The sequence below is a fragment of the Aedes aegypti genome, chromosome 2 (genome assembly GCF_002204515.2).
Source record: "Aedes aegypti strain LVP_AGWG chromosome 2, AaegL5.0 Primary Assembly, whole genome shotgun sequence".
Taxonomy (NCBI): Eukaryota; Metazoa; Arthropoda; class Insecta; order Diptera; family Culicidae; genus Aedes; species Aedes aegypti.
The window spans coordinates 63,562,184-63,575,675 of record NC_035108.1 but is presented as its reverse complement, the minus strand read 5'-3'; the positions used below and the strand labels follow the sequence as shown (position 1 = coordinate 63,575,675).

At 43.0% G+C, this 13,492-nt stretch overlaps 1 protein-coding gene across 2 annotated transcripts in view; it reads left to right on the top strand.

Annotated features, from left to right (window-relative positions):
• Positions 1-13,492, top strand: part of LOC5566332 (titin) — a 114,025-nt gene that overhangs the window by 38,833 nt on the left and 61,700 nt on the right. For both annotated transcript variants that reach the window (XM_021841030.1, XM_021841031.1), the window contains exons 3-6: positions 6,938-8,624; positions 8,686-8,915; positions 8,975-10,345; positions 10,631-13,429. In XM_021841030.1, coding sequence (XP_021696722.1) covers positions 6,938-8,624; positions 8,686-8,915; positions 8,975-10,345; positions 10,631-13,429 — 6,087 coding nt within the window. The remainder of the gene's footprint in view (positions 1-6,937; positions 8,625-8,685; positions 8,916-8,974; positions 10,346-10,630; positions 13,430-13,492) is intronic.

The window sequence follows — 13,492 nt, the reverse complement described above, 5'->3', positions numbered from 1 at the left end:
TTCTTCCAAGGGTGAAATGAATAATTGTATCGAAATGAGCAATCAGTTCGATGCTCTAGACAAATTTTCCGAACACCAAATCGAAGCAGCCTCTAGCCCAGGCTCTTTGATTCAAGTGAGGAAGCAAAGAGTGCCGCCTATCGTGGTCAGTTGTTCCGAATTTGGGGGATTTAGGCAGGAGATCTTGAACTCCATTAGGGGAATCAAGGTTTCCTTCCAAATCGCAAAGAAAGGAGACTGTCGCGTTTTGCCGGAAACTCTTAAAGATCGTGAGCTTCTTCTCAAACATCTTGAAGAGAAGAAGCACAAATTTTTTACTTATGACGACAAAACTGAACGTTTGTTCAAAGTTGTCTTGAAAGGTCTCTCAAATGACTATAAATCACCTGAAGAGATCAAAAATGGAATAAATGATTTACTTGGATTTTCCCCAGTCCAAGTAATCATTATGAAAAAGAGAACCCAATCTGGCATTGTTCGAAAAGGGCTTTCTCAAGAATTTTATTTAGTTCACTTTAACAAAAAAGAACTAAATAATATTAAAGCTTTAGAAAAAGCAAAACTTTTGTTTGATGTCCGTGTGACATGGGAACATTTCCAGAAACCTGGAGGAAATTACCAGAACCCCACTCAGTGCCGTCGGTGCCAAAAGTGGGGTCATGGTACAAAAAATTGTCGCATGGATGCTAAATGCATGATTTGCGGAGGTTCTTCTCACGCCAAAGACGTCTGTCCAGTGAAGGAAGATACCACCAAATTCATATGTTGTAATTGCGGGGCTAACCATAAGTCCAATTTTTGGAATTGTCCTTCACGAAAAAAGGTCATTGAGGCTCGTGCCAGGCAGATGAAAGATAATATCCGTTACGATAACGGTCGTTTCCGGAATTTGCCTGGTAGAGTATCGAACAATGCTCATTTTTCAGTTAACGATCGCTTGATTAGGAATCATACCCATCAGGAAGATCATAATCATGCTCAGTCACAAACTAATTTTAATCCGTCGGGTAGCCGTTCGAATCTTTCTATTTCGAATGTATCTACCCACGGTAAATCCTTTGCCGATATCGTAGCAGGAAATTCGAACTCCTCCCCTGCTCGATCCATGGGTACCCATTCTACTAGTTTCAAATCAAATGGAAAAAACCCTACCGCCACAGGTAACTCCGCTTCTTCGTCTACCGAAAATTCCAATGGGAAATCACATGACATGTCTGCCTCTGATTTTAATTTTCTAACTGAACAATTGAATCTAATGATTGATGCAATGTTCAAAGCCACCACTATGACTGAAGCAGTCCAAGTAGGTGTAAAATTTACAAATCAAATTGTTATTGGATTACGTTTTTCTAATGGATCCAAATAATAATTTAAACATTTTAAATTGGAATGCTCGTTCTCTGAATGGTAAAGAGGACGAGCTGTTTAATTTTCTTACGGTTAATAACGTGCATATAGCAGTTATTACCGAAACGTATTTAAAACCTGGATCTAAACTCAAAAGAGATCCTAACTGTTTTGTTTATCGTAATGATCGACTTGATGGGGCATGTGGGGGAGTTGCAATCATCATTCATAGGCGTATAAAACATCAACTGTTTTCATCATTTGAAACTAAAGTTTTTGAAACTTTAGGTGTTTCTGTTGAAACACAGTTTGGTAAATATATTTTCATAGCTGCCTATTTGCCTTTTCAATGCTCTGGGCAGCAAGTTAATTTGCTCCAAACTGACTTGCGTAAATTGACTCGCAATAAGTCAAAATTTTTTGTCATTGGTGACTTTAATGCCAAACATCGGTCATGGAATAATTCTCAAAGTAATTCCAACGGCAGAATTTTATTTGATGAGTGCTCTTCAGGATATTTCTCAATTCAATACCCTGATAGCCCCACATGTTTTTCCTCTTCTAGAAATCCATCTACGATTGATTTGGTCTTAACCGACTCTAGTCATCTTTGTAGCCAACTGATTACTCATGCTGATTTTGATTCTGATCATGTCCCTGTTACATTTCAAATATCCCAAGAAGCGATTCTCAATCCTATCAGCTCCACTTTCAATTATTTACGAGCCGACTGGAATATATATAAAACGTATGTTGACTCCAATCTTGATGTTAACATTTCTTTAGAAACTAAACTTGATATTGACAATGCTCTTGAAACTTTAACAAATTCCATTGTTGAAGCCCGGAGCATTGCAATTCCAAAATGTGAAGTAAAATTTGAATCCGTGATTATAGACGATGATCTTAAACTCTTGATCCGTCTTAAAAACGTGAGGAGAAGGCAATTTCAACGCACTCGCGATCCTGCTATGAAAGTTATATGGCAGGATTTGCAGAAAGAAATCAAGAAACGTTTTGCTCAATTAAGAAACAAAAATTTTGAAAATAAAATTTCTCAATTGGACCCTGGCTCTAAGCCCTTTTGGAAATTATCGAAAATCTTGAAAAAACCTCAGAAGCCAATACCGGCATTGAAAGAGGAAAACAAATTATTACTAACTAATTGCGAAAAAGCTCAAAAACTTGCTATGCAGTTTGAAAGTGCGCACAATTTTAATTTAGGACTTACTAGTCCAATTGAAAATGAAGTTACTCAGGAGTTCGAAAATATTCTCAATCAAGAGAACGTTTTCGAAAATGCCTGGGAGACTGATTTGGAAGAAGTGAGAACTATTATTAAAAAATTCAAAAACATGAAAGCTCCTGGCGATGATGGAATTTTCTACATCCTCATCAAGAAACTTCCAGAAAGTAGCTTATCATTTTTAGTTGATATATTTAACAAATGTTTTCAATTAGCATATTTTCCTGACAAATGGAAAAATGCTAAGGTTGTTCCAATTTTAAAACCAGACAAAAATCCTGCAGAAGCTTCTAGCTATCGTCCAATCAGTTTGCTTTCCTCCATCAGTAAACTTTTTGAAAAGGTTATTTTGAACAGAATGATGGCCCACATCAACGAAAATTCAATTTTTGCCAATGAACAGTTCGGATTCCGCCATGGACATTCGACCACTCATCAACTTTTACGTGTAACAAATTTGATCCGTTCCAACAAATCTGAAGGCTATTCTACTGGTCTTGCTCTTCTAGACATAGAAAAAGCATTCGACAGTGTTTGGCATGAAGGTTTGATTGTAAAATTGAAAAACTTTAATTTTCCAACATACATTGTTAGAATAATTCAAAGTTATCTGTCAAATCGTACACTTCAGGTTAATTATCAGAACTCCAAATCTGAAAGACTTCCTGTAAGAGCTGGTGTTCCCCAAGGCAGCATTTTGGGACCAATATTATACAATATTTTCACATCTGACTTACCTGAGCTACCTCAGGGATGTCAAAAATCTTTGTTTGCGGTGACACAGGCCTCTCCGCCAAAGGACGAAGCCTGCGTGTCATCTGTAGTCGATTGCAAAAAAGTTTGGATATTTTTTCTTCATACTTGCAAAAATGGAAGATTTCTCCTAATGCTTCCAAAACTCAACTAATAATATTCCCACATAAACCAAAAGCTCTTTATTTGAAACCTTCAAGTAGACATGTTGTCACGATGAGAGGGGTTCCAATAAATTGGTCAGATGAAGTTAAGTATCTAGGGCTCATGCTAGATAAGAATTTAACTTTCAAAAATCACATTGAGGGCATTCAAGCCAAATGTAATAAATATGTAAAATGTCTCTATCCCCTTATTAATAGAAAATCAAAACTTTGTCTTAAGAACAAGCTGTTGATATTCAAACAAATTTTCAGGCCAGCCATGTTGTATGCTGTACCAATATGGACTAGCTGTTGTAATACCAGGAAGAAAGCTCTGCAGAGAATTCAAAATAAAATTTTGAAAATGATTCTGAGGCTTCCTCCCTGGTATAGTACCAATGAGTTACATAGAATATCCAATGTTGAAACATTGGAACAAATGTCAAATACAATCATTAATAATTTCAGGCAAAAATCGTTACAATCTTCTATTGCTACGATTAATGCGTTATATGTTTAGGTTAAGTTAGGCTAAGTATATTAAAAACTTTTTTTTTTCTCTTATAAGCAGGTGAAATCAACTCACCTGTAAAAAAAAAACTGAACTGCTACGGCAAATGAAATGTAATATGTTGTTAACAAAATGTTAATTAAATCTTAAATTTGTTTTACCAAATTAGGATGATAGTGTTGTCAAATAACACAGAACACCTAGATATAAGAAATGAATGTAATGTTTGGAATGATACTAATAAAGAAATTTAAAAAAAAAAAAAAAAAAAAAAAAAAAAAAAAAAAAAAAAAAAAAAAAAAAAAAATCATTAGATTCAATTGTTCAGTTAGAAAATTAAAATCAGAGGCAGACATGTCATGTGATTTCCCATTGGAATTTCCGGTAGACGAAGAAGCGTAGTTACCTTTGGCGGTAGGGTTTTTTCCATTTGATTTGAAACAAGTAGAATGGGTACCCATGGATCGAACAGGGGAGGAGTTCGAATTTCCTGCTACGATATCGGCAAAGGATTTACCGTGGGTAGATACATTCGAAAGAAAAGGAATCCTTGGTTAATGCTTTTGCACTATTATCTTTTTTATGCATTAATTTGTAGATTTTGCTCAAGAAAACTGTTAAATGCTCTATAACAGTGAAAACCATTTTTCTTAAATATTTACTAGGGTAGGTGTACCAGTTATGGACAAAATGGTTCCCTATTTCGCCATGTGTGATTACTTTAATGTCTTCAAATTTTGAAAACTTTTGTGTATTGTAGTAGTTAAATTTAAGATATATCTTGATGTTAAGGTAAAGATGAATTGAAGCCAATGTTCAAATTTTCAAGAGCACGGATCTGGAGAACCAAACATCCGTTTAAGCTGAAAACATAATCGATTGGTCACTAGCTGGTGGTTTTCAGCTCAAACGGATGTTCGGTTTCCCAGATCCGTGCTCTTCAAAATTTGAACTTTGGCTTCTATTCCTCTTCACCTTGAAACATTCAAAAAGATTTAAAATGTAAATGTTATCAAAATTTCACATATGGCCAAATAGGGAACCACTATGGCCATAACTGGTACACTTTCCCTATATGAATTATCTCTCATAGGTGCAATATTATTTCGACTTTGTAAATTAGAGTGGTTCAAAAGATCGTTTTTGCTCCACACCGCTTATTCGATTCAAGATCGAATTCAGTGTGTCCTCCCAAAATTTGAGCTTATTCGGATGAAAACTTAAATCGGACATCTCAGTAATTAGTTATTGATTTATGTCCAATCGCAAATTCTTCAACAGTGCTCATTTATCCTCTGAGCAGGCAACATTGCTACATCTGGCGTGAAAGTTACACACAAATCATGGCTACTATGTTTTACTACAGCATGTATCCAGAGATGCCTGCAAAGCAGATCAATTATTATAGCCAAAGTTTAAAAACTCATTTTTTCGAAAATCAATAACTAATTACTGAAACGTTTGATTTGGAAACGATCTTCGGCAAAGTTGTAGCGGATGAATGTACAGCTACAACCTCATTACAGTTTCAATGTAACTCTAATCTCTAAGAGCACATGGGGAAAAACTACTACCTATTGAATGAATTGTTTGCTTTTCCCATAGTAATTCCCATACAAAATTTGAAGGGATTATGCAGTCTTAGTTTTCGACCCAATGAGCTCAAATTTTGGGAGGACACTCAGAGTTTGCTCTAGGACCGAATGAGCGGCGTGGATTAAAACGATTTTTTGAACCACCTTATTGAACATATTTAAATAGCAAGACGTGAATTGTCAACTGTCATATGGTGCTTGTAATCCCAAATATCAATATTCATCTAAAACTCTTTGAAATTCTATGTACACATTACATTTGGTTGAAATTCTAAAAATACTCTTGGGCAATAACTAACGTTTTTGTTCTCATTTATAACAATTCAATCAACTCGAAGAAACATTTCAACATACCAACATACCTTATATTCCACCCGTAACACAAATCCTAGCCATGCAAATACTAAACGAACGTATTACACAATATTCTGCTTCCATTCACGTCAGCAAATACTCTTCTAGCGTTCATACCAATCGGCAGGTCAGGGCACCACCGATTTGCTCCTTCCCAACATTCTCGCACATGAACACAATGTAATTATCTCACTCTAACGGAGACTATTTTCGAACAGAATTCCTCATTTTCCGAGCCGACACAAATTTTACGTTAGATAATTCAAACCCGCCATCGCAGCACGGTTGATATGCTTGCACAACCGTTAGCCAAAAATACTGCAAACAGCTGCCCGCTGTGAACGAAATCCTATCTCAAGTATTGAAAATGTGTGCCTCTGAGCTGCCGAAAATAGATCCCAGCTAAAGTGCACGATTACGACAGAACCCCATTTGAATATGGGATTACGGTGCGTAACTTCAAGAATGCAAAAAAAGTATTGTAATCCTAAGATTCGAATTTGAAATAACGAAAATCGCAGCTTACAAGTGGGTTTGGATTAATGTCGGAAATCCGGATGACCTTGACCCATAATTTACGAATGGTTTGGTCTATAAATAGATCTAAATATAAACAATAACGAAGCTCCCGTTGGACGAAGGTGAACAGCCGGCTGGCTACAGGTACCATTGAACTTGGGGAAATCCTAGCGCTAAGGGGTTGACGCTTTCGGAGTCACGTTTCTGTTGGCACATGATCGTAAACTTTTGTTATTTTAAATCGGTTGAATACCCACAAAATACAAATGTCTCAAGTGTTGAGGTGATCTGCTACCGACATACCTGTATGTACAAATCTCATGTACCGTAGAAAATAGTGCACGCACTCTGCTATCAAAATCACCTACAAACTCGCACCACCCTCGCGCTAGCTCAGCTGCGAGATTCTAAATATAGGCCACTTCGACTAATCGAGGTTTTCCTTCTGCTTGTCTCTTCTTTCCCATAGTGCAACAAACTGGCGGCTACATTCAGCAGACGTCAACACCGGCCATCACTTCGGCACCACAGACGCCATCGGCTCAGCTGTACCAGCAGCAAGCACCTAGCTACTTGGTACAGTCGCCCAGTATCCCATCCGACGCTTCACCCCCTGTGTTTGAGCAGATCTTCAAGAACTCTCGCTTTGCACAGGGTGGCAATGCGCTGTTCGAGGGCAAACTCAAGGGTACACCGAAGCCTGAGGTTTCCTGGACTCGAAAAGGCGCACCACTTTTCGATTCCTCGAAGCACAAGCTTAGCTACAATCCCACTACCGGCGTGGTGTCGTTGCTGATCAACCAAATTGGGCCCGGCGATGAGGGCGAATACACATGCAAAGCCAGGAATGCCGTTGGCGAAGCCATCTGCTCCGTGTTCATCCAGCCAGAAGGCATGCCTGCTCCACAGTTCCAACAGGTCAAACGGGAACAGCAGCAAATGCAGCAGCAGGTTATGCAGCAGAAGCAGGTTATCAGCCAACAGCAACAGCAGTACACCAATGGCTATTCGCACATCGAAGAGGAATTCAAGGTCGATACCTTCGAGTATCGACTGCTGCGGGAAGTATCCTTCCGCGAATCAATCACTCGTCGCTACGGTGGCGAAACAGATGCTCAACTACTCACTACTGTAGATCGCGCTCTTGGTCCACCTGCACCTCCGCAAATTAGTCAGAAACCGAGAAACTCGAAGCTAGTCGAAGGATCCGAAGCTATGTTCAGCACCAGAGTTAGCGCCAATCCGAGACCAAGACTGAGCTGGTTCAAAGATGGTCAACGCATTATCCCGTCCGTTGACAAGCATGAAATCACATACTCAAACCAGCAAGCTACACTACGCGTCAAAAATGTCACCTCTAAGGACTCCGGTCATTACACTCTACTGGCCGAAAATCCCCAGGGATGTCAGGTCTCGTCCGCAATCCTGGCTGTTGAACCAGCACAGGAACAAGTCACCGTTGCAACCAGCCATGACGTCATCGAATCGGCGGAAGCTACCAAAGCTCTATCACCAGCGTTTGTCACACTGATTCAAGATCAGGAAACAACCGAAGGTAAAATGGCTCGTTTCGATTGCCGCGTCACTGGCCGTCCATATCCGGAAGTGGCTTGGTATATCAATGGCAAACTTGTTACTGACGATGCCACGCACAAAATCCTCGTCAACGAGGCTGGAAATCATTCGCTGATGATCACCAGCACCAACCGTTACGATCACGGTATCGTCACCTGCATCGCCCGTAACAAAACCGGAGAGATTGCTGCTCAAGCCAAACTAGTCGTATGTGAACGCGAACAGGTCGTTGCACCGAAGTTCATTGAACGTTTTACCACTGTCAACGTAAAGGAAGGTGAACCCGTCCGTCTGTTTGCACGTGCCATCGGTACTCCGATCCCACGCATCACCTGGCAGAAGGATGGCATCCCTCTGCAGCCGGGACCGGACGTACAGATCCTGTGGGACGACAATGGTTCCACCACCGTTGACATCCCACGAGCTAAGACGTCGGATGCTGCTTGGTATCAGTGTACCGCACAAAACGTTGCCGGTACTACTGCTACCCGGGCTCGTCTCTTCGTGGAAACTCCGAAGGGACCAGCCCCGGAACAGCGCCGTCTTCAACTACCACGACCGACCAAAGTCATTCAACCAGAGTGAGTCATAGTCTACAATCTTTAGATATTCCCAAGTTGACTGAAGTTTCTATATTTGTAGACCCGCACCAGAACCGGAAGTTATCTTCCTGCGTCATGTCGAGCGAGCTGCTCCACATATGCCACCAAAGGAGGAAGACCGCATCTACCCACCACCGAAGTTCACCATCCCGCTGAACGACGTCGCTCAAGTTGAGGGTGGTAAGGTACACTTCGAGGGTCGCATCGAACCCGTCTCCGATCCGACGATGCGTGTCCAGTGGTTCCTGAATGGAAACTTGATTCAAGCAAGTAAGTGTGTTACCGGAGAATTCCCCCAACCTGGATTCTCACCTATCTTTCCCTTATAGGTTCCCGTGCCAACACGACGTTCCAGTTTGGCTTCGTCGCCCTGGACTTACTGAGCATCGTCATGGAGGACAGCGGTGAGTACACGTGCCGTGTGTCCAGCTCAACTGGCGTTGCCGAATCGCATGCCATGCTGAGCGTCCAGCCAAAGCCTCCGATCGAGCAACAGTCGCAGCACTCGGCAGCCCTGCACCAGATTCAGAACCTGGAGGATTACTCCAAATACGTTCGTACTGAGAGTATTGAGGAAGTGGTCAACCAGAGACCGGCTTTCACTCGCCCACTGCAGGACTTGGGCCAGCTGGAAGAGGGAAGAAACGCTCATTTTGAGGCTCAGATTACCCCAGTGAGCGATCCAACAATGAGAGTGGAGTGGTACAAGGACGGCCGTCCGATTACGGCCAGCTCTAGGATCACCGCCATCTTCAACTTCGGATACGTCTCCCTGAACATTATGCACCTACGCGCTGAAGATGCCGGTACCTACACTGTGCGTGCCGTCAATCGCATCGGCGAAGCTATCAGTACTTCTCAGATTACGATCATCAGCAAGGCTGCAGTTACTGGAGAGTTGGGTATTGCTGAGCAACAGAACTACATTCAAAGCGTTGAACAGCTGGAACAGTATCAAAAATATCAGAACATGAAGTTTTACGAGGAAACTCCGGAAAGTACACAACGTCCGGAGTTCAAGACTCCCATCTCTGACCAGTTGAATATCCGTGAAGGAGGCTTCGCTCACTTTGAAGGTCGCCTAGAACCTGTTAGCGATCCAACCCTTCGTGTAGAATGGTTGAAGGATGGTCACCCGATCGAGGCTAGCTCGCGTATTACAACTTTCTGTAACTTTGGATACGTCGCACTGACAATCAAACAAGTAACGATCCATGATGTCGGTCACTACACCTGCCGTGCCTACAACTCTCTGGGAGAAGCCCACATCACTGGTAAACTGACTGTGGTGTCCCGCCAGGACATCATTGTCGACTCCCAGACGAGTCACATGGGAATGGAGAAACTTCAATATCTGGAAGATTCGTCAAGATACACCCGCACAACCCAAGAAGAGCAGCAAGTCGTACAGACTGCTCCACGTTTCCTAGGTCCGTTGAAAGCTACCAACAAGATCGTCGAAGGACAGCGTGCTCACTTTGAAGCTCGCCTTGAACCACAGTCCGATTTGACGATGCGTGTTGAGTGGTACCATAATGGACGTCCAGTGATGACAGCCAACCGTATCCAGACATATCACGATTTCGGTTATGTCGCAATGGACATCTTGGACGTTCGCGGTGAAGATTCAGGAACCTACACGCTGGTTGCTACGAATGCAGCTGGTCAGGCTCAACTGGACACCCAGATGATCGTTGAAAGTAAGTTTATTAATTCCTCTGCCACTAGACTCATGAATGACGCTTCTTTTATTCTTGTCTCATTGTACTGTGTTAAGTCAACTAAAAGTCCAACACATAGACCCATAGCCACAATTGTAGTAGACATACGTAGTTTGACAATAGATATTTAGTTCTAAGCTTTCTTTACATCACTACAATAGACAAAACCACCCCTTTCAACTCATTGAAGGCACGTCATACGCTTCCTCTTTCAAACCCTAGGGCAACACATAAAATCTCTGTATGAATCTTTGTTTCTTGCAGCTCGTTCATCAGTGGATACCACCAGCATGCACCACGTTGTTGAACGCACCCAGATGAAGCAGGAAACTCAATTCATCGAACCGTCGTATCAAATCGAAGAGCTGTGCAAATCCAAGCCGATTTTCACTCAGTCTCTGTCGGATCCACAGCCAGTTGGAGAAGGTCGCAACATTCATCTGGAGTGCAAGCTTGAACCGCTGGGTGATCCGACGATGCGCGTCGAATGGTTCCAGAACGGTCGTCCAATCACTGTTGGATCCCGCTTCAAGACCTATTACGACTTCGGTTTCGTAGCTTTGGATATTCTTCATTGCACTGCAAACGACTCAGGAGAGTACACTGTGCGTGCTACCAATCAACTTGGATCTTCACATACTTCAGCTTGCGTTCGTGTTATCACCCGTTCGGACATTATCACCGAGTCCCAAAGTGAGCTGACCCAAGAGCAGCTGCAGTATCTGGACGATTCATCCCGAATGCGTCGTGACGTTTTGGAAGATATCACCGTCATGTCGCCGCCACAGTTCGTCCGTCCTCTGCACAACATTGAAACATTCGAAGGAACCAACATCCACTTGGAGTGCCGTCTGCAGCCGGTTGGTGATCCATCGATGCGCGTCGATTGGTTCGTTAACGGACAACCCGTCAAAATCGGCCATCGCTTCCGTCCAGCTTACGAGTTCGACTACGTAGCTTTGGATCTGCTCGGAGTTTACCCTGTTGATTCCGGAGTGTACACTTGTCAGGCTCGTAACTCTTTGGGCGAGGCTGTAACTTCATGCTCGGTCCGCATCGTTGCCAAGAAGGACTTGATCATGGAAACCCAGTACCCAGCGGGACTCGAGAAGTTGCAGTTCTTGGAAGATATTTCGCGATACCGCAAGACAGAGTTCGTTGACGAGATTGTCAACGTGAAACCACGATTCGTTACCCGTCCAAAGAATATTGATCGTGCCCAAGAAGGTGGCCATGCGCACTTTGAGTGCAAGTTGGAGCCAGTAACCGATTCAAACTTGAAGGTTGAATGGTACAAGAATGGCCATCCGATCACCATTGGTCACCGATTCCGTCCAATTCATGACTTTGGTTACGTTGCCTTGGATATTATTGATCTAATCGCTGAGGATAGTGGAACTTACATGTGCCGTGCCGTCAATTTGGTAGGCGTCGATGAGGTTGCCGTACAGCTCGCCTGTCGTGGTTCACAGCAAATTCTGACGACAACCCAGAACGAGCAGGGTCTCGAGCAGATTCAATACCTGGAAGAAAAGTCCAAACATCATCGCGCAGATCACGGTGATGATATGCCATCTCAGGCCCCTACATTCACTACTTCGTTGAAGCACATCGAGATCAAGGAGGGTCAACGAGCTCACTTCGAATGTCGTTTGATTCCGGTCTCCGATGCTACTCTCCGCGTTGAGTGGTATCATAATGATGCTCCAGTCAAGTCTGGATCTCGCTTCACTGAAACAAACAACTTTGGATTTGTTGCCTTGGACATTATGGGATGCTTGGCAGAAGATTCTGGTACTTACACTTGCCGTGCTGTCAACGCTCTGGGTGAGGCTGTCACTTCAGCTACTTGCATTGTTCACACGCGTAAGAGCATTTACTCCGAATCACAGCACGAGCATGCTTTGTCTAGCTTGCGCTACCTGGAGGACATGTCTCGCTACCAACGTGAGACTGAAGTCGATGAAGTTATCACTCAGGCTCCAGTGTTCACTCTTCCTGTGAAGGATGTCAAGGTCGCTGAAAATCAAGCCGTTCATTTTGAGGCTCGACTTGTTCCGGTTGGAGATCCAAAGATGCGAGTTGAATGGTTGAGAAACGGAGTTCCGATCGAGGCTTCCAATCGTATCACCACAATGCACGACTTCGGATATGTTGCCCTGAACATGAAATACGTCAACCCTGAAGACTCCGGAACTTACACTTGCCGTGCAACCAATGACTTGGGACAGGCTGTCACCTCAGCCAAATTAATGGTGCAGTCTAAGGCTGCTCTTGATCTGGAAACTCAAAACGAGAATGCTCTGGAGAAGATTCATCAGCTTGAAGATGCCGTTCGTTATTCCCGCAAAGAGGAAGAAGAATACATTGTCATTCAGAAGCCCAAGTTCACTACAAAGCTTCACGGTCCAACCAATTTGGTTGAGCAACAGAGTGCTCACTACGAATGCCGCATTGAACCTTACCCGGATCCAAACTTGAAGGTTGAGTGGTTCCACAACGGTCAACCATTGACTACTGGTCATCGCTTCAGAACGACATACGATTTCGGATTTGCTGCACTTGATGTGCTGACAGTCTATGCCGAGGATTCCGGAGAATACACTTGCCGTGCTAGCAACCACCTTGGTTCAGAAACGTCGTCTATTACTCTGAACGTTACTTCCAAGTCCGGTATCGTTCGCGATACCCAACACGAAGGAGCTCTGGAAAAGATCCAATATTTGGAATGTGACGCACGCTACGGTCGCAAGTCAGACGAAGAACACTTTGTCGCCGAGAAGCCACAGTTTGGCCGTCCGCTCAAGAATGCCAGCGTTTCCGAAGGTCTACCGGTGCATCTGGAAGCTACGCTCACACCGGTCAACGATCCAACAATGAAAGTCGAATGGTACTGCAATGGTCGTCCAATTCAGCAGGGTCATCGCTTCAAGACTACGTACGACTTTGGTTTCGTCGCTCTCGATATTCTGTACGCACACGCTGAGGACACAGGCACCTACATGTGTAAGGCGAAGAATGCGGTTGGGGAGGCTGTCACGACCTGCGCTGTTAAAGTCACAGGTGAGATCTCTATAATAAACTTTGGAAAATCAAATCGATATTAATATTGTTCTTTTTCTACTT